The sequence below is a fragment of the Triturus cristatus genome, chromosome 6, assembly GCF_964204655.1.
Source record: "Triturus cristatus chromosome 6, aTriCri1.1, whole genome shotgun sequence".
NCBI classification, from domain to species: Eukaryota; Metazoa; Chordata; class Amphibia; order Caudata; family Salamandridae; genus Triturus; species Triturus cristatus.
The window spans coordinates 1,351,889,417-1,351,909,904 of record NC_140589.1 but is presented as its reverse complement, the minus strand read 5'-3'; the positions used below and the strand labels follow the sequence as shown (position 1 = coordinate 1,351,909,904).

Sequence of the window (20,488 nt, the reverse complement as noted above, 5' to 3'; positions counted from 1 at the left end):
ATCTGTGATATTAAAATTCATCTGGCAGGGTGGCCTGACGCGCTTTTCTTATTCAATGCTACGACGCTTAAGATCTGAGGGCATGGTAGGTCTACCCGATTTCGGCCTTTATTACAAAGCGGCACAACTAAGAGTGGTAACTGAATGGTCCAAGCGCGAGTCAGAGAAACACTGGCTACACGTGGACCGCTCCGTCACGGGTCGGACTATTTGGGATCTCATATGGCGCCCCAAGAAGGATAGACCAAAGAATGCCTACATCAGCACCCCCAGTCGCACCACTCTGACAGTTTGGGACACCCTTTCTAACAACGACCAATGGACCACCTGCCCCTCGCCTTACACCCCACTCCACTTTAACCCAGACTTCCCGCCGGCTCTTCATGAGGGCCCCTTTGATGCCTGGAAAGAAGGCGGATGTCGGGCACTAACACATCTCTTCCATAATGCTGACATACTTACCTTCGAGAATTGCAGAAGGGACTATGGTTTGGAGCCGTCAGAACACTTCCGCTACCTCCAACTAAAACACTGGGCCACCTCCCCTCACATACGCGAAGCAGCTACACGGGCACTCACAAAATTGGAAACATATGTCCAGAGTGCCAACTCCATTAGAGGGGTGATCTCCTTCCTTTACAAATATCTACTCAACTCAACGCGCTCCCCAAGAGCTCGATATACACACATGTGGGAGGAACTTCTTCAACGTGCAATCTCTGACCGGGAATGGGAGGGTCTGTGGTCAGACATCACAAAATGTAATCATTCCGTGCAATTGCGTGAGGCCCACCTTAAAACTATGATGGACTGGTACCTATACCCCTCTAAACTCAAATGCATATTCCCAAATACATCGGATCTGTGCTGGAGGTGCTGTGGCCTAGTGGGGGATTTTCATCACATTTGGTGGGACTGCCCCACTATCACATTAAAGAGATACTGGGCTACCCCATCCCGACTACTACAGCAGAGACACTGCTGGGTCTCTGTGACCCTTCTTTAGAACATCAAACCAAGGCCGATAAGGACATTATGTGGACCTGTATTGGGGCGGCGAAAACAGAAATAGCGACGGCCTGGAAGAAAAAGGAGGCACCTGCTATCTCACTGTGGCACTCTTGACTCTGGAGGCTATTAAGTTTTGAGAGGCTGTCTGACATCTTCCGAGATGACTACAAAAACTTTGAATATAAATGGGGTCCGCTAGTCACTTTCTTACGTGGGGACTTCCACAAGCTGTCTGCCCCCCCCCCTCAGAAGTATGAACCTCTTCCAATTTTACAGTACTCATAACTGATTAGTTCTTGTGTCATCCAGATGATAGATCGCCGCCACCACCATTTTGTGGGTGGGTTCGAGGGTGGGTTTTACTTTGCTTCTAACTTAGTTTTGGGGACTTATTTTGTTCTGTTTTTGAGTTTCTTACTTCTCTTTTACGGTACTCTCCCTGTTGGAGAATGTCATGTCAAAACTTCGTCACAAAGATAGACTTACTGCACGCAATGATCGTTTATTTGACTCACTCGGAGCTTTAGAGTTAACAAAAAGTGTACCCTGCTCTTAGATAACACTGTAAGAGAAAGCTTTGAGTGTCTACTTTGTATTACAAGACAGCCCTACATAGGAGGTGTTACATTGTTATGACCTATATTGCTAAACGTTCTCATTATAATGTACTGCATTTACTGATATGACGTCAATAAAAATACGTTTGTTAAAAAAAAAAATTTAAAAAGGGATATTGCTAGTTACTTTAGTTTAGAGACAGGGGCTTCTCCCCTATTGCTTCAAGTAAAGCCTGTTTTAAGAGACCATGGTACGCAAGTGGGCAAACCTCAACTCAGAATATCAACAGTCCCTGGAGCAAGGACAATCCTATCTCTTCCTTAAAAAAAAAACTCTTCGACATACTTCTACAATAAGTTTAGTATGTGTGACAGCCCCCTGAGGTAGCTCCATGCCCTGTGACTGCCCTCTTCCCTATTTTTAAGAGCAAAGATTCCTCTTTGGGGGCAGACTCAGATGTGCTTGCTTTCCACCAAGACAAAAGAAAAAATTTAACAATTGTAATTTGCGGAGGCGAGACAGAGAATTAAAAAAAAAGAGTCAAGAAAGCTCCATATTATTGAAATTGTGGAAACCATTCTAGAGAGGAATGAGTCAGATAATAAAAACAAAAGTCGTCTTTGGGGAACTGAAGCTTCATCAGGAACACTTCTTAACTCAAGACAATCCCTCTTTGATTCCCACTGATGTAAAGATTGCAGAAGATAATTTAAAAGGTGCCTTGGAACTTTTAACAACTGATCTTAATCTCTCAGCTAAATCCTTTCCCAATGCTGTCGTAAGAAATGTAAATCACAGACAGAGCTCTGAGGGAAAAGGATCAGCTTTATCTATGCCTTCTGCAACCACTATACTTGATTTAGTGATAATGTTCGATAATGGTCTAATTTTGAATCATTCTTTCGTCTTATCATGCTTTGCTGAAATTAAGGGTAACATTACACTCCTTTTTTTTTTTTTTTTAACATGTCTTTATTATCATTTGACATAAAAGGAGGGTACATAGGAATAGCTCGTGCAGCGCGTACCCATACAAGGCATCAACGTGACCATCATCCAACTTGGTCATATAAGAATTAAGCAATCAAATGCATGCCATGAACAGTTTTGAAAAAGAACAACCGATACATGTTGATCAATCATTAAATAAGCAGCAGCAGCATTAAAAAATAGAGGCAGCAGTTCACAAAGTGGGTAGACTCTCCCCAGCCTCCAACCCAGACAGACCGTCCGAAGGTGAAAGAAGGTAGATTTCAAGATGGGCTATGGGGACAATAGGTTGGAAGGGGTGAGGGGGGACAGAAGGGAACCAACCCCGGAACGGTAGAGGGGTGTTCAACAAGGGCCTTGGCCCCCCAACGCACCACCACAGTCACTCCGCAGTACATCAAAAATGTAACCGCTCATCAGAGCTCTGAATTCGACACAGCATGCAAACTCACCATGCAGGGTATCCCCAGCTACCGACCCCCACCCCCGAACCGCTGGAGAGCATTCCACTCTAAGGTGGTGACATCTGATTTAATATAATAATGAATATTTGTTACTCAGAGGTATTGATGTAATTGCTGTATCATGGGAACAGAACAGAGATTAGTCCACCAGATTGATGTACATTTTGCTTTTGAAGAGTTTTTTTTTGGACAATAACAAATCATGTTGTGATAATCCAAAATATCTATTGGTTTCCTTAGGGATAGGCAGAAGGCAGGTCGCATTATTTGACCTGAAAAGGGTGGAACCAGAACTTACTGATGAGGGCGCAATAAATAAATGGAGTTGGCTGGCTGGTGCCCTTAATGGTAACCGCACTTTGGGCCAGATGATCACGACATCTCGTTATAAATAAATTCAAAGTGTTCTCCTGGAATGCTGCAGGGTTGTTGACTAACCCAGACAAGCTGGCTATTCTAAATAGCCTGAAACCTGATGTGATCTGCATCCAGGAAACGTAATGTTCAAATGCTTTTTATCTGGATGGACACTTTGTTCTTATTTGTAACGCTGTGCCCTCTAGGAGAGGGTGCACTAGGGTTGGCATAGCGATTTTTTTTTTTACTGCTGATTTTAATTGGAAATATAATGGGTTTTCCGCTGTCTCTAATCTCTTTCCAGCCATAAATATTACTCTGTCTCCGATGAATTCTGGGGAGCCTATCTTATTAATAAATGCATATTTTCCTCAGGACCCTGTTTGTCACAAATCTTTAGCTCTGTTTTTCCTGTTCATTAATAATGTCGTAGAACAGGAGGAGATCTCCCAGATTGTCTTAGTTGGTGATCTAAATTGCAAGGATTCCAATCATTCTATCAGCCTATATGCCGATACAGAGAAAGAAGAAGCCGTTAAAACTCTGCCTGTTTGCTTTCCAGCAAAAATAAAAACAGATAAAGGGTGGGAACTACTTGATAAACTCAGGAAAAGATGATTGATTGTAAATGGTAGATTTGACTCCGATTTCCCTACTCATTTTACTCCTAAAGCAATTACTGGATGTTGTAGAATTAATTATCTTATTGTTTCATTTATTGTATTTCGTCTCATTTCTGATTTGAAAATTATTGATAGCTCTTTTAGTGACCATAGAGTTATTTTCTTTACTTTAGAGTTTAGTATGACTCCAGTGGGGTGTTGGAAATGTTGTGGTTCTAATTCTAAATTTGATAGGGTCACTGGAAGAACCCACTGGTATACAGCCAAGATCCAACAACTGAAAGGGTCCTTGGAAGAGTTGTTTAATAACTAGGGATCCTGGAATTTGGATACAATTCATTCATTTTCCCAGTTTATGAAATAGGTGATTCACGGGGACTGCCATAAGTCCATGCAGATACACAACAATCCTTCACAACAACCTCTCCTTTCTCTTAATAAAGAGAAATAGGTTGACTAGATTGCAATTCACCTCCTTTGTGGTTGAAAGAGAAAAACATATCACCCTCCTAAAGAGGAGAAAGAGACATTTAAAAGTTAGTTAAAACATAAATAAATACAATAGTAAATGGATTGCCCTCGGAGGCTCTTAGTATGAATATGCGGAAATTGTAGGAAATTATTGCACTACTAGATGCCGTGGGAAACGTTTTTACTGAGAGCCTATTAAAGCATCTTAATTCTTGGGTCAATGAAAGAAGGATTATCCCTATGGAACAGTCCAGCTTTAGGAAAAATCATAGCACTCTAGATAACATCACTGCCCTTCATCTTATCATGAAAAAATATGTAGCCAGCAAAGGTTCTTCTGTATTCACAGCTTTTATTGACTTTTCCACAGCGTTTAATCAAGAAGACCGTCCTTCTCTGTGGATAAAATTACATAGTCTTATTATTCAGAGTTTTTGCTGAATCTAATTATTGCCTTCCACACTTCCACATGGTGTCAAGTGTTGTTCTCTGGGTGTGGGAGGTCGGGGTGAGGGAATTGGGGAGTGTCTGCTGTAATTCCTGCAACAAATAGCCTAAAGCAGGGTCTGTTAGCCCCTTTGTTATTATCCCTGGTCATTTCCAACTATCCTTCTTACCGTGCGGCGTGATAGCCGTACGGAAAGGCAGATCCTTGCTTCCTCCGGCCGCCAGCTACTCAACGAGAGCTCCGGTCCCGCGCTTTCTTGCAGCCCCATCCGCTGCACATACTCTCTAACTCAGGCCCATGAACATCCGTTCCGGCCTCTTGCGCCCCTTCTTTTATCCACAAGCTCCAGCCCTCCCCAATGCTTGTTCCATCCGTCGTCCACTGTCAGTAATACGACCACCTGTGGACCACGCTCGAGGCTCCTTGACACTATCTATCAGGCAACAGTTCATTTTCTAGTCCTGATGATGATCCCATAGTATTGAGAGCTAGGGATCGAAACGTCGACCTTTGTAGCAAACACCACAATTTAACCATTGTGATAAAATGAGTGCGTTGTTTGTTGGTTTGAGCTTACACAGTATCACTATGTAAATGTAAGCCGCCTTTTGCTCTTCCTTCAACCATTTTTTTGCCTGCTGTTTCCTTCTTGTGTCTATACTCCCTATACCTTCTCTTCAACGCTCGGTACAGGACTGTGCCGTTTGCCATCTCTGTTGTGCCTTGTATTTTGTCCATCCTGTTATCTTAATTGAATAAATATTCCTCTGTCCGGCTGGACATTGGAAGACCCTCCATAGTGCTCATTGTAGTCTATGTTGAAACATTTATACTATCTCCCCCTATGCCAAGGACCTTTGTTCTTCAAAATAAGTTATTACCCGAGGTCCCTAGGCTACCAGAACGGGTCCCCTTGTTCTTTTCTCTACACTTAAGGGTAAAGGAGCACACATATATTCTAATTATATGTGGTTATTCTGTAAGGAAAAATTGTAGATGATTTTTTTAAAGAACTTTGGGGCTGATTAGGATGGTGGAAGGACCATCACCGCAGGGCCGGCAGTGGCGGTCCTGCCGCCATCTGACAGCAGTTTTCCCCCTGCCAGAGTATGATGACAGGGGGAAACCTCAGGGAAGCATGGCGGATGCAAAGACCATCTGCCACGGTTCCGCAAGGCGGTCCGTTTCAGCCTGCCTTGCGGAACCAAAAAATAGGGCATCATTGCGGTGGTCCCTTGCAGGTACCGCCATAGGGATAACGATATCCCTTTCCGCCTGTCTTTCTGTGGCAGTCATCCCACAGCGAAAAGACTAGCGGAAAGGAATTCGGGGGCCCGTAGCGGGCCCCCCTTGTTGTGGGGGGATGTGTTGCTACACTGGGCGGGGGGTACCCATGGTACCCCCCTGCATTTCCCTGCACTGCATGGCAGGCACCGTGGGGTGCCTGCCACGTTTTGCAGGGAAATGCCGTGCATGCCATTTTAACATTGCGTACGGTGCTGCAGCCAACAGAACCGTCTGCAATGTTAAAGGCCCTTGATGGGCGCATCCTAATTGCAGTGGTGAGACCTCCGCATGTCTGGCGGGCGGTCCCAAACACCGCAACAATCCGCCCGCCATCGTAATGAGCCCCTTTATTTTTTGCATTCAGAACATAACATGTCAGTATTATGTTGTGAAAAAAGACATGTATAAAACAATACAAAGCAAGAAAAACAGCCATTGAAACATTGTCGCAGGTTGGCAGGGCTTGTGCTCCCAAAGCAAATCAATAAAACAGTCTGAAGATATCGGAGAAAATTAAATCATATTGTTATTAGGAAAAATTGTGACCAATAATTTAAGTGATGTGGAGCATATGTTACATAGCATTAGTAAGGCTATATCTCAGGCCAATATTTTGAGTGCCTCTTACAATGCAGTTGGTCATAGGCACTTTTTCCATCTCCTCAGGCTAAAATACCTGCCACCTTGTTATGCACATTACAATTAACTGATGAGGTAAAAAAAAAATAAAAAAAAAAAAATATATATATATATATATATATATATATATATATATATAAAATATAATATTCTTTTTTTAGAAAAACAAGATTTTGGGGAAGCTTTGCAGTTTTAATACTTTGGCAGCCATTTCTGCCCTAAGATTAGAATTTGGGTTGAAAAGTGCATTTGTGAAAGGTCTTCCAGCAATTATTCGATGGAGCTATCGACTTTTGAAAAGCACATATAATTAATTAAGGAATTCCACACACACTGAGATCTTTAAGAGGGAGCAAAACAAATCTTTGGTCTATAGGATTTGTAATTTTGTTTTAAGTCTGTTTGAGCTAAGCCAGGGAAGTGTAAGTGCTTGGTCTGAAGCACAGTTAAAATCTTGTCCTAAGTAGACTTCTATTAATTTAAATGTGAGCCTAGATCTGGATTCTTGTAGGAGAAAAGAAAAGATTAACATTATAAGGACCTTGGTCATTCTGAGAAAATCCCAACAATATTTAAAATAGAATATGGATCATGTGGTTAGACCATTAAGGACGTTACTTCGTTTGACTATTTTACCTTTAAATCTTTTAACCGCAAAATTGCATAAATTAATTTATTCAATAATACGGTCCTAGATCTGAATCATTTATTATGTCTGCCCTGCATTGATAATGTACTGCCCTACGTTTTTGAGACCTTCATTTCAAAATATCATGTGCGAACAACCTCTGAAGCTCTCTATATTGTAATGAAATGTTCTGTACCAGAGTAGTTATGTTTTTGAAGTGTTTTAAATTTGTATCGAATTATCTTTGTTCTTATTAGATAAAGTTTTCATTGTATTTTTTCATGTCTTGAGTTTTTTAATGATATTATTATTATTATATGTTATTGTATGGGTTTTTATAATTCATGTGGATCTCGTTTGAGTTCCAAACCTTGAATGAAAAAGTTAGAACTAGAACTTGAAAATTATATTGGCTGAATACATTTTTTTTAAATTGATTTTACAGTAGTCATATTTAAACATCACACATATACGATTAGGATTACACATGAGTCTCATCTTACATCTTAAAGTAGTTTAGCATAGTAACCTCAGGATATCCAGCTACAATCGACCATCAGTCCCTCTAATGAGCAAGAAAATAGTGTCCATCAAAGTCCCAGGCTGATCTCTAACCCTTTGCTCTGTAGGGCTTTGCAGCGTATGCTATCAATAATGAATCTCCTCGAGGTTCTACCTCTCGATCAGTGCCCCAACAGATTCCCTCCCACCTCACCCCACCCCAACTTCCACCCTCCCAACCCCCCAGGCATGCTGCTTTTTTATCAAATCCACCTAGTGTGTGCGCTGGTCGATCCAACAGTACACAGTACGTTTTATTCCATCTAACATGACCTGCTGGTAAAGCTGTATGGGGTGCTTGCGACATCAATCAGCCCTATTATACGGTCAGCATTCAGGGACGGTAGATGTACCAATTGGTCAGACTCCCGCATTAGGGTCCTCCCGTCAAGGTTTTCATCTTCGTCAGCAGTCAGTTGCCGTAGTCGTTCCACTAATACCACCCCATGCCCTTGCTGCCTCCAACATCTTTTCATTACTGGTTCTTTGGGCCATTTGCAGTATGAATGTCCCCTCGCATTCCGCCCACTTTTCAAACTCCCTTATCCATCTATTATATTGGCAGAATAATTATGTGCACATAAAAAGCAATATGCAAAACTGACATTGTAAATGTGCAGGAATTTGAATTCAGAGGTTAAAAATTAAATTGGGATTGTTAGCTGGCTTTATTTGAGCAGTGCAGGATCATCAAATAGAATCTAGTAGCAACAAATGCTGTCCTCAATTGAAGTACTTGTACGTGCTTGTAAATGGACAGTCTGCATTAGGAGCACAAAAGGCAAAGTGATGTTCTAGCGTTTAGCACCTTGCTTTGGCTTTTAGAAATTAAATCCCATTTTGAAAAGCTCCAACCATCCCACTAAAATTATAAGTTTGATTCTTGTATATATTTTTATTGGTCGGTTAAAGGAAATCATTTGGCGTCGCCCAACCTTTTCTGCAGTGAGAGCTACTTATGTTCATTGAAATGCATTGAGAGCTACTGATATCGTTAGTGTTGTATGATCTAATTTTTTACATGTATATTAGTTCAACCAAGCAAAAGCTTTCTAATTTAATGTGCTGGACTGCACACAGGTGAGCTCTCCGAAGGAGCTGGAGAGCTACAGTAGCTCACAAGCTACTGGTTGGAGACCCCTGATGCATACTTGTTTCTGCTGTTTTGTGTGCTGTTCTAGTTAAAATCGTAGAATGTTCTTAGACCAAGGACCCAGGAAGCCAGTTCCAGTAGTAATTCATAAGGGGTCCACATTTAATAGGTGATGTTTTAGATCAACCCACATAAGTCACCTTAATGTTTAATATCTTACCTGCCACCCATTGTAAAATCCAGTACTCTTGAGGCATTCATTCTCAGAATTCATTTGGCACAGTAGCCTTTAAAGTATTAAAAAAAAATAGTGTCTGAAAATTATAATTTTTATATTTCCTTTATGTAGTTCTATGCTACTATGCACAGTACAAGCTTGCCTTTGTGAGATGTGAGCTGAATGTAACACAATTATTGGTTGAATCTGATGTTTTTCTCATGTTTTGTTAACCAGTCTTTCCTATGCAGTGACTTCTCCCATTGTCGGTATCATTCGGCGCCTGCACTGTTTTGTAGTTTGACAAATATGTCAGCCGGCACTGGAATGTATTCCTGCTGTAACCAGAAGGTTCTTCGATTTGATCCTACTCAACTTCCAAAGGTATATTTTAAGGGCATAATCCATTAGACAAATATGTCAGAATTGATAAAGCATTTGAGGAGTCTATCAGGCAACTATGGCACATTTGTCACCATCTTTTAGTGTACTGAATGTCGTAATAAGATATTTTAATTTGAGTTTATGAATTTGTTTAGGTCATTTTGTTTTGTTTAGCAAATTCAGCGATATGGGTTTTGAACTTCCTGAAGCACCGGACACTCGTCAGCAGTCCGCAACTGAAGCATCAGCATTTGTTTTTTCTTAAACAGTTGTCTGCTCCCACATGCTCTGCATTCTTTTTTCAAGCAGCACTTAAAAACATAAATTTAAAAACTCTTTTGTTAAAAGTAAACTTTCTGATATTTTGTTCATTTATGTTTGAAAAACACCATTCTCATGGAGTGCTTGCTAGGTATTGTCGTTGACTATTTGACATGTCAAAAGTACACTGACTCATCACACATTAAATGCTTTATCCAAGAGATGCATCGTTTACAGAAAAACTGCAGCAGGCATTTTATGCATATTTTAGATTGTAAGTGCAAGCCTGCCAGCTTTGTCATGTTTTGTATAGGTTTGCAATAAATACAGTTTTAGCTATCTGCCAGACATGTAAAGAAATAAATGATGGAGCAGGGGTTTTGGTTGGCCTCAGTTAGCCACTGATTGGAGAAACAAATAATCATTACTGTATTCATATTTTAGATTACACCACTGGATGGCCAGGCACAAAGTGGCACACAGCCTGTCACTCTTATTAATTTATTTGCTTTTATTTTATTATTCATAAAGCTCACTGCTACCTGAATGCGTTGTGAGGCTAAAGCAGGCAAACATGCACACTTACTCCTTCTGTCCCGCCTGCATTCCTGCTTCAAAACCTGCTAGTGGAAGTGCAGCAGAGCAGTTTTATATCCTCTTCATCACATGCTCCTGTGGCTTGTTCGACTGTGCATAGTTTCCTAATTACTCATGGCAGGTCTTGAAGGATGAATAAACTGCCACTTGACTTTTAGGTTGTTATCTTAAAGTTAGCCTTAAATATCATTCTGGTACAGTTTTTTTTAAATATAATTTGTCAAAATTATTGAACTAAGTCCAGACTTGCGGTTAACTGGATTGATGCATCCACTGTAGGGATATTTGTTTACCCCTCCCCCCCCTCTAAGTTCATGTCCCCGCAGTTTGCACTCCATCTTTCAATCTTGTAGAGTTTATGAAATAAATGTAATTAGGTTACACAACAATAACCATCATTCATTAGCACCATAGTTATTCAGTAGTGCCAAATACCTCCGTATTTTGTTTGATTAATTTTCATCATGTGATACTGTGTTGGTGCTTAGCTTGATATGATTGCTTGGGACATGATTGACTCTGCCTCAACTCTGTCACCGCACCAGACACAAGAATGACATGAGTGATTATTCTGCAGCTCTGCTGACCTTTCAGATGTGAAGGCCCAAAGAGAAAAAGCAGTTGTGGCTGCAATCTACAGTACCACTCGGTAGTCCCAAGATTATCAAAAATATGGTGCTCACACCCCCGGGATCCACTGCCAACAGACCCCTAATGCACAACAATGCATACAACAAAAGAAGGGATCACTCTAATATGTAATAAAGAAAAGTCTTCAAATATTAATGTCCAATTAGATAGTCTTTCTTTCTCAAAGTTCAAGTGTATGTTTCTTGTCTCAGTTCAGTCCTTTGATCCAAGAAGGATTTTAAGTGATGCATTCATCTTTAATCTTTCCTCCGTCAACATATACTTTTCAGCCCAGCCAGCATTTTCCGTCCTTTACAACAGGACTTAATACAGACTGTAAGAAGACATACATATATACATGATTTACAGATTTAAAAATAGTAGATCAAAAAAACAATTACATAAATATATGGTCCATGTTAATCAATAATTAATCTTATTCAATAGACTAGACAGTACAATAATAATCATGTCTTACCAAACCCGAGGTATTCTTGCTAGTTTCAACATGTTTGTTAATTATCAAAAACTCCAATAATGTCAGTAGAACAATCATGCACATATGACCTACTATTGACTGCAATTGTCCGTGTCCCTCCTATATAATTCACAATTCAGTCCCTTTATTGCGGAGAACCTAAGATCACAGAAATTGAATCTCTCAAACTTCAAGCCAATAATAATAATATCATATTCCCATAGTCTTATACGTGATGTCCAAAAAGTTTGTTCATTAATATTTACTCACTGCCAAACCTCTATCTATTTTGTGCCAATTTACCTTACATCAATAAGAATTGTTCATAACCCCCTCTGGGTGCATATCCTCTAAATAAACACATAAAAATCCTTTTAACTTGCAATGGGAACAATCCCAACCAATCATTGCCCTGCATATTCCTAGCAGTTACATAGATCATAATCTTCCATAGAAAGCTGTACCTTTTCAGTAGGATATATTTCCCTCGGAAACACGTGGCCATATCTTTTCGGCGAAAACGTGACTTGTTAATTGAATGCAGTACCTGAGTTAAATTTGTCAAAAAGTTCAGGCAAAATGACCTAACTGGTTGAAATTTTTCTATGTACCGCCAGCAAGTCCCCTCCTCTAGCTACATCGAGGCTCATAAATTATACACTTGACCTTCAGAGTACACCCACATGAGCAGAGTGAATAACCTAGCACAATAGCTACTAAATATAAACTTTCCATTAAAACGTTTCCAAATAAGCATGTGTTGTAAAATATATGCGAGTATCCCAATAATAGTCCTCGGTTAACTAATCGGATCGTTTCTTGCCTATAGTCAGTCATTCAGTCAAAGTAACATTTATTTAGACCGCAGATCTTTAAACAACATAAAAACATAACATTTTTAGAAGTATTCTAAAATCCTCACAATTTCATCAACCGTTACCATTAAAATAAGTATAAGAAGAAAACAGAACTGATTTCCGTACACTTCATTACACAATTACTCAATATATAGATCATAGTCACACCTGTATATAAGACCAGTAAATACTTTTAAAAATAATAAAAATTCCTATTAAGAATGATCCTAAAAATTTACATCAGATAAAACGATCTAAAATTCAATTCCATCATGACTTTCAAACTTCAAATTCATTTTTCCATTAAAAAAAACTTTTTGGTGGCATTCATACATCTCCCAATAGCTATTGCGATGTCAAGGTTTGGCATATCTACGAGAAGTTCTAGAGCTTGTGCACGGGATACAGTACCATATTTTAAGAAAATGGGATGTGAAAACAATTTCTGCAAAGCTAATACTTTTGAGCAATCCACTAATATATGCAAAATATCACATTTTGTGCCTATCATACATGTACATTTACCATCGGGTTGCATCATTTCTATTTATATTCTCTCATTTATTGTCCAGGGGTTAATACCAATTCTCAATCTTAATACTTTGCGTTGGAGCCAGCGTTTCGTAATGTATGTAAGTATGGGTACCATGCTTCTTTCATTCAACTATTTATCATAAATTGCACTGATTTTTTTTCTTTCTTTCCTAGACAGTTCCTTCCCTAGAGTTCTGAGTTTGCTCTTAGTAGCTTCTACTTGTAGTGTCTGTTGACATATTCTCACCTTTAGTTTCCCACATACACAATACAATTTCTTTCTAACCTCTTTGGCCCATTTTAAGTCTCTATGCTGGATCTTGTTTTTACACCATTGCAAGACTTTCTGGTCCTCTCTTGGACCCAGTCTTTTCCAAATCTTAATAGAGCCAATTGAGCCTGTATATTCCATGATGTCATCCCCAGCTCTAATCTAGTTGCCTGGATCATAGATGAGCCCGCTAATGACATTCGGGATTTTATACACTTCCCTTCCTCAATATCCCATCTGCTTTTACCACTTAGGCAGAGTACTTTTGCTCCATATTGTAGGTCAGGGGGTATCATGGCACTGTAGGCCTTTATCAGCGGTCTATGGGACATTTCCCCATAGACACAATTAAATATTTTCAATCCACACACCTTCGCTTTCAGGGCCTCGAGATGCGTGTGCCACTTTAGGGACCTATCAAACCAGACTCCAAGATATTTGTAGTCACTCACTATTTTCAGTTTTATTGGTACCAAATACCAGTTACACTTCAGATCTCTTTTTCCAAAGCATAAAATGTGGGTTTTATCATATTTACAGTTAAATGCTTTACTACACAATATTCTCTAAATGCATTTAACTTCCTTTGTAGGCCCAACTCTGTCTGGTCAAGAATGACTAAATCATCTGTATACAGTAAACACAATAATTGTTTTCCATTCATTTTTGGGCTTGCACTTTTATCTACCTCCAGCACAAATGGCAGATCTGCTAAAAATATGGCAAAGAGTAGGGGGGCCAGCACATAGCTCTGTCTTAGACCATTAATATTTGCTATTTTCGATGTCCGTGTCCCCACTGTATCCTTATTGATCTGGGCCCAATCGGTCTGTGTAGCTCCTGTATTACAACCAGTAGTCTTTATGGGATGTCATATCTTTTCAGGCTCTGCCATAGGCACTTCCGATCTACTAGGTCAGATGCTGCACGGAAGTCTACAAAACAACAGTACAACTTCCCTCTTTGCTCCATATACTTCCGCGCAACCGCCCATAAAGCAAAACAGTGGTCAATCGTGGAGTGGCCTTCCTTAAAGCCACCCTGTTCTACAGGCACAATCAACCACTGCTCCACCCAATCCTTCAATATTCCCAGAATTATTTTGGCAAAAACTTTCTTGTCAACATTCAGCAAGTTAATCAATCTATAATTTTTCAGGGCTTTCAGATCTCTCTTCTTATATACTGGTCTAATTACAGCTACCATCTAATTATTGGGGATTGGCCCGAGTCTAATGGGGCCAAGAACATTTGTGTTAGGAATTCAGCCCACCAATTTAGCTGTGTCGTTATTATGATAGAGGGAAGGTTATCTGGTCCTGCTGCACGGTTTAACTTTAACTTCCTTATAGTATGCTTTACATTATCTACTGCGAAGTACGTTTTTATATCTTTAACTACACCTTCCCAAAATAATTTTTCTCTTTCTTCATATGTTTTACTTGTACCATAGAGTTCACCCAAGTACTCTTCCTGTGCTGCTTCTTCAACCACACAGCTCATAGCCCCGAGGGGCTGTCCTGAAACGTCCTGTACCAGCTTTCAAAACTTCAGTGCATTTTTAGCTTCAATCGTTTCCAGCAGATTTTCCCAGCATTTCTCTTTATGAATCCTCTTCTGGTTCCTTACTAACATTTTATATTCCAAGCCTCAACTTGTCATTTTTTTGTAAGTCTACACTGGTCGTATCTAGCTCTAAGGTTTCTCTCTTCTCTCCTTATCAACCTTTTCTTTTTCATACACTCCACATTGAAATACTATTTTCACCTTCTTTGAATTGTTTGGTTCTCAATAGGGCTTCATTACTTATTTTTTAATTAGACTCTGAGGCATTGTACTACATGTTTCTTCAAACCATTCCAGTTCCTAACCCCTAACAATTTCCATGTTTAGCTTCTGTTGAACGTTAGCCAGTTTTACAAAATATTCATCTGTTAGTAAGCTCTTAGGGCACTCTAGTTGTTGGGGAATTACTATATCAAGTGGGCTCATATTACCACTAAATAATTCAAATTGCAAGAGATTATGATCTCCACCTTCTCTTTGAGTTCCCTGAAACCCTTTTACTCTTGCAAAATTCCTTGCATGAAGAAAGACAAAGACGTAATTAATTGGGCAATATTGTGTGCCTATCTTGAATGTTTGTTTTGCTGGGCAGTCGGTTTCTATCCTGCCATTCAGACTAAATAACCCCTTTGTCCCCAAATACTTTCCTAATGCTTTATTCCGTCTGGAAAAAATACAATCAGGAAAGTCGGCTAACATTATATTATATGAATGCAATATTTCTTTAAACCAGGGATCTAATCTTTTCGGATTCAGTTTGATTAAAATCTCAATTTACAATGACCATATCATTACCATGCTTTTCACACAGAGTGTCCACATCTTCCTTAAAATTTCCCATGTCTACCCTATATTCCTCGTGGCACCTCCACTGCATGTAGGCATTCATAAGTACCAAGTTTTCATACATCCTATCTGTGACCGACAAGGACACCCTGCAAGCAAGCAACCATTGGATTTTACATTTATAGGCATCCCCTTTTTCGCAATCCTGGTTGATATTAGTGTCATAACTTGAGAAAGAAAATTAAAGATGGGACCGATTTAGGGGTAGAATCTTCCTTGTTTTTTTTCTCCCCCTTCTCTATTTGGGACGGTTCCAAATACAGTCACATATTACCCCCTGCTTTCATTTTTACGGTATGGGCATTCCTTCTTCCCTGCCCGTTCTTCTTACTGGTAATTACTTTTGGTTTTCTACCTCCTTCGACTATGTTCCTAATGTTATCATTTCCTCCCAGTTATTTTTCATGAGTTTTGTCCTTTATACCCTCCCTGCTAGTTATAAGAGGTTTTTGATTGGGCCATGTTTATTCCCACTTCAACATTCATCTGCGTTTCTTCTGATAACCTCTTCCTCTCCCATATTTTCCTACTAATTCTAGAAGCTCTCCTCTCTTGAGGGGCTGCTCGTTGTAAATCCCCACCATCCTTCCCTTTCCCAAATGCCTTTATTTTTCCCCTTCCTATTTTTCACTGTGGGTTATAGTGCCTACGCCAAGTGTGTTCTCCCCATCTCTTTATCAGCATCGGACATCTAGAGATGTACACATTCTGCAATTTGTCTAGCTGCTCAGTTTCCCGGACACTGCCCAGGTTCTGAGTATCAGGAGCCAGTCTTACTATAGTTTGCATTAGGCCCCTAATACCTTGTAATTCACCCACAATCTTCTGGAGTTTAATTTTTGGGGTTTTTATAATATCATTGTTTAGCATAGTAACTTTTAACAACCCTTGCAAAGTTTTTTGCAACATCAGCATTATGTCCAGCATTGAGGCCGAGGGAGTTGCAGAGATATCGAGGCCTAAAGTAATATTACGCGCTGATCCTTCTTTAATCTCAATTCCTTGAATTCCAAACTGCCCCGTACTCTTATCATGCTTAGGCCTTGTAGCTATATCTGAATCGTCTCTCTGATCACTCCTTGCTCTGTTGGTAATGTTTGCCTCCTGTTGCAGCTCTTCAGTATCCTGCAGAGAAAAAAATCAGTGGAGCTGAAGAAAATCTTGGTTCCAGAATGGGTTCATTTTGGCTTAAAATTGTTTGGTAGTTTAAGAATGATGAATCTAAATTTAGTGCGCAATGATCAGTAATCTCGTACTCTTTTTTTTTTTCTGCTCTTTATCGGTGTGTGGGATTTTCAATGCGGATTGTATACTCTTGTAAACTCTTAAAGTGTTTACTCACAAAGTCCTTTATTGACTTTGACACTAGCTCTCTCCCTTTTGCTCCTGGTTTGGTATTTCCTGTTGCGGCTTTCTTCTTCATTTCTCTCCTTGATGGCCTTTTTTCTCTTTCTCTGGAGCTTCCCATACTTTCTACCGGTGCCCATTTTCAATTGAGGACTCCTTGATCATCAGGTAATGCTCTTTTCGCGCTTTATTCTTCCTTGGGGCCATCTTTTGATATCACGTTCTTATTGTGAAATTGTTGTAGATTTAGGTTTGGGTTGTAGATCTGGATGTTCCAGCACTTTCACACCAAGTTGCAGCTTCACTGTTAGCCTCCACCACCCTTTCAGACTACTACACGGCGTGAGTACTTCTACTGCAATAATTAATAAAAACAAGATCCTTTATATTCCAGAAGTATCATAACATAAAGGTACCAATCACTTACCTCTGTTGTGCTGATAGCTGACAGACCATGTCCTACATTAGGATGCTGAAGTGCCACTAATACTTCTTTTCTTTATTTAACTGTCCACTCACCCAGGTAGACTCCGGTATTATATAACATCCAATGTACTGCAGTTTTCCCCCGTTGCAGATTTGCCCAATGGGGCTACCCCGCGCCAAGCCTCACACCAGCCGTCACAGCAGTACTAAAGAGGCTTTTTACTCGGGTAGAGAGGAGCAATACCGGAGGGCGAGGGTCTTAATAAGCCTGGCGGCGGCGCCCTTTCCTTAAACACTCACCTTTCGCTTTCCCCCTTCTTACGTCTCCAGCCGGCACCCTTGCCTCCGCGTGCCGGCTCAGTCACGGGCGTAGCAGACGTGCGATCTTGCACGCGCACCCATCACGTCCCCGATGGCATCTCAATGGCTTCCCCAAGAGCGTTGTGGAAACGTACAGCTTCAACGTCGAGGGGAAGTGTGGCAACTCGGCGGGTCAGCAGGTAAGTCAAACAGCACAGCAGAGCCTATAGTCAAAATCGGTTAACCCGAGTCATACCTTAAGCGTTATTTGCTTTGACACGTCAATACCAGAGTCACCATCAACTAAACTGCCACGATAAGAGCAGCCGGTTTAGCTCTCATATCTTCCAGTCCTATTGGTCAATTTCGTATCACAAACCAGGCGGTCATATACACATAGCTCTCACCATCTTGTAACAGATGGTCAGGGAACACACCCCTTAGATGATGCGGTACTGGAATGCCCTCATGAAATGCCAAATAATTATTGCACTAAGTCTGTACTAACTCAACATAGTATACAAGTGAAGTCCCTTCATTTAGTTAGAACGCAAGTTCTACTTGTATGCAATATCATAAGTAACATCGTTCTCTTAACTCTGTGCCATTCCGTATTCTACCTGTAAAAAATAGCCATGTTGTAGATTCCTTCTGTACAGGAAGATCACTGTACCCACAGTTATCACCATATTTAGCAATTGACCATTTTTGATGCTGATGCCAAATTCAAATTCTAATGAACTTTTCTTGGGTCTAGAGCCGCCATCTTGAATGTTCCTACCAGTATGATTGAAACCATTTCCATAGATGATACCTATGCTCCATAGAACACTGCTGTCTCACATCATGATCATATTCTCAAGAAAATATATCCATACAAATCATGCCCCACTCATCTCCATAAGCAAAAGACACACAATCGATGGACGGAACGCAGAACAAATCAAAAGATTCACCCCAAGTCAAAAGATCTGGGTTCAATCCATCATTCTTTTGCTCACCATGCCACCCCAGTTTAGACCTGGTCATATGCAAATCAGTCTTGACCCTGTGCCTCATGGGAACAGTCCAGCCCGAACTGCCAAGCCAGGTCCTCCCTGGACCGGAAACAAGCATCCTAGGACCGGTTACGGGGTTTCACCCCTCTTCAGCCAGAATAGCTTGATTCCAGTGGCACAGTGAGCCCAGGACCCACATGTGGGCATACCTGGCGCACTTAGGGCGAGAAAGCAAAAGACGCACAATCGTCCATCATCCCCTTTGGTACCACTCATCTCCGTAATGCACCTCAATTAATTGTTTAGAGTCAATACACTGAGGGTGCATTTTCAATCAGTGAGCCGTTAAACAGAAAACCCTTAAAGTAAAAAAATGCATACAGAATGTTACAATTTATACCATGCCTCACTCATCCCATAACACAACCTAGTTCAACAAATAAAGTATAAAAGAAGAGACTCAACTTCTGACTGTTAACTTTATCACAAATCAATTAGATAAAGTAATGTAACTCACTTTCTATTTTTAAACTTGTTTCTAAAGCTCTCAATCTGCTTATCCACCTTACCTTCTTCTCTCGAAGAGCAAGTTCCATATCGCCTCCCCTAGGACTCATGTTGATTTTTTGGAGCCCATGAAATTTAAAAACACACAGATCAGAATGACAATCTTTCATATGTTGTGCTAAACAAGAATGTACATCCCTGTTCTTAATAGCTCTAGGGTGCTCATGAATTCAAATTTTTAGATCCCTTATAGTGCTCCCATTATAGACCAATGAACATTTGCATATGATTCCATAGATTACAAATGTGCTATAGCAATTAATAATTGGGTCAATGTAGTACAATTTCTCAAAATAATTTCTTAGACATAAAACATTTTACACAGATTAAATTCCGTGGATGTAAAGAATCCTTTGGTTGGATCCGGCAACTAGCTACTTTTATTATTACCTGTAACAGAAGGCCGATAATTTCTGCTGACTTTATCCCTGATGGTACTACCCCTTGTATATGCAACCAGGGGTTTGTTAGAAATCACACTGTCCAATCGAGGCACTCCTGTTAGTAGTGGCCAGTGTTTCAAAAGATCCTTATAAATCTCAATATTTTCCAAACTGTAAGTGGTCCCAAGTGCCAACCTGTTTCCAGCATTCCTCCTAGGTGTCTGTGCAAGTGTTGTCTCTCTATTGACCATTCAAATCCTACTTTCAACATGATCTAAAATGCTGCCCATAAATTTCTGTTTCGTCAACCTTTTTCTTAATTCCTTAATACCCTCCTTAAAGTGGTGATTCTCGCTACAATTTTAGCCGCACCATCTCTCCCAATGGAATTTGTCTAATCACTGAAGTGGGACTTGCCCTCAAAAATATTATTAGTTGCTGTTGGTTTACTGTTCAATTTAGATTGAATTCTGTCAGTCTTAATATATAGTTTCACCCCCAAAAATGGGATTTCCGCTAATAAATTGTACGTTGAATGTATTATAATTTAAATAACTTGGATATTCACATAATTGAGTTCAAATAATAAGGACATCATCAATACAACGCCCCGTAAAGTAAAATTAGATGTGATGCTGACATGAAAATGACTGTGCCTGAAACTATTATTAATTCATTATGTATCTTAGAGGCAGGT

At 40.1% G+C, this 20,488-nt stretch overlaps 1 protein-coding gene across 4 annotated transcripts in view; it reads left to right on the top strand.

Moving 5' to 3' along the window:
* Nucleotides 1–20,488, top strand: part of SANBR (SANT and BTB domain regulator of CSR) — a 285,399-nt gene that overhangs the window by 94,063 nt on the left and 170,848 nt on the right. For all 4 annotated transcript variants that reach the window (XM_085612351.1, XM_085612350.1, XM_085612352.1 and 1 more), the window contains one exon: nt 9,585–9,731. In XM_085612351.1, coding sequence (XP_085468477.1) covers nt 9,585–9,731 — 147 coding nt within the window. The remainder of the gene's footprint in view (nt 1–9,584; nt 9,732–20,488) is intronic.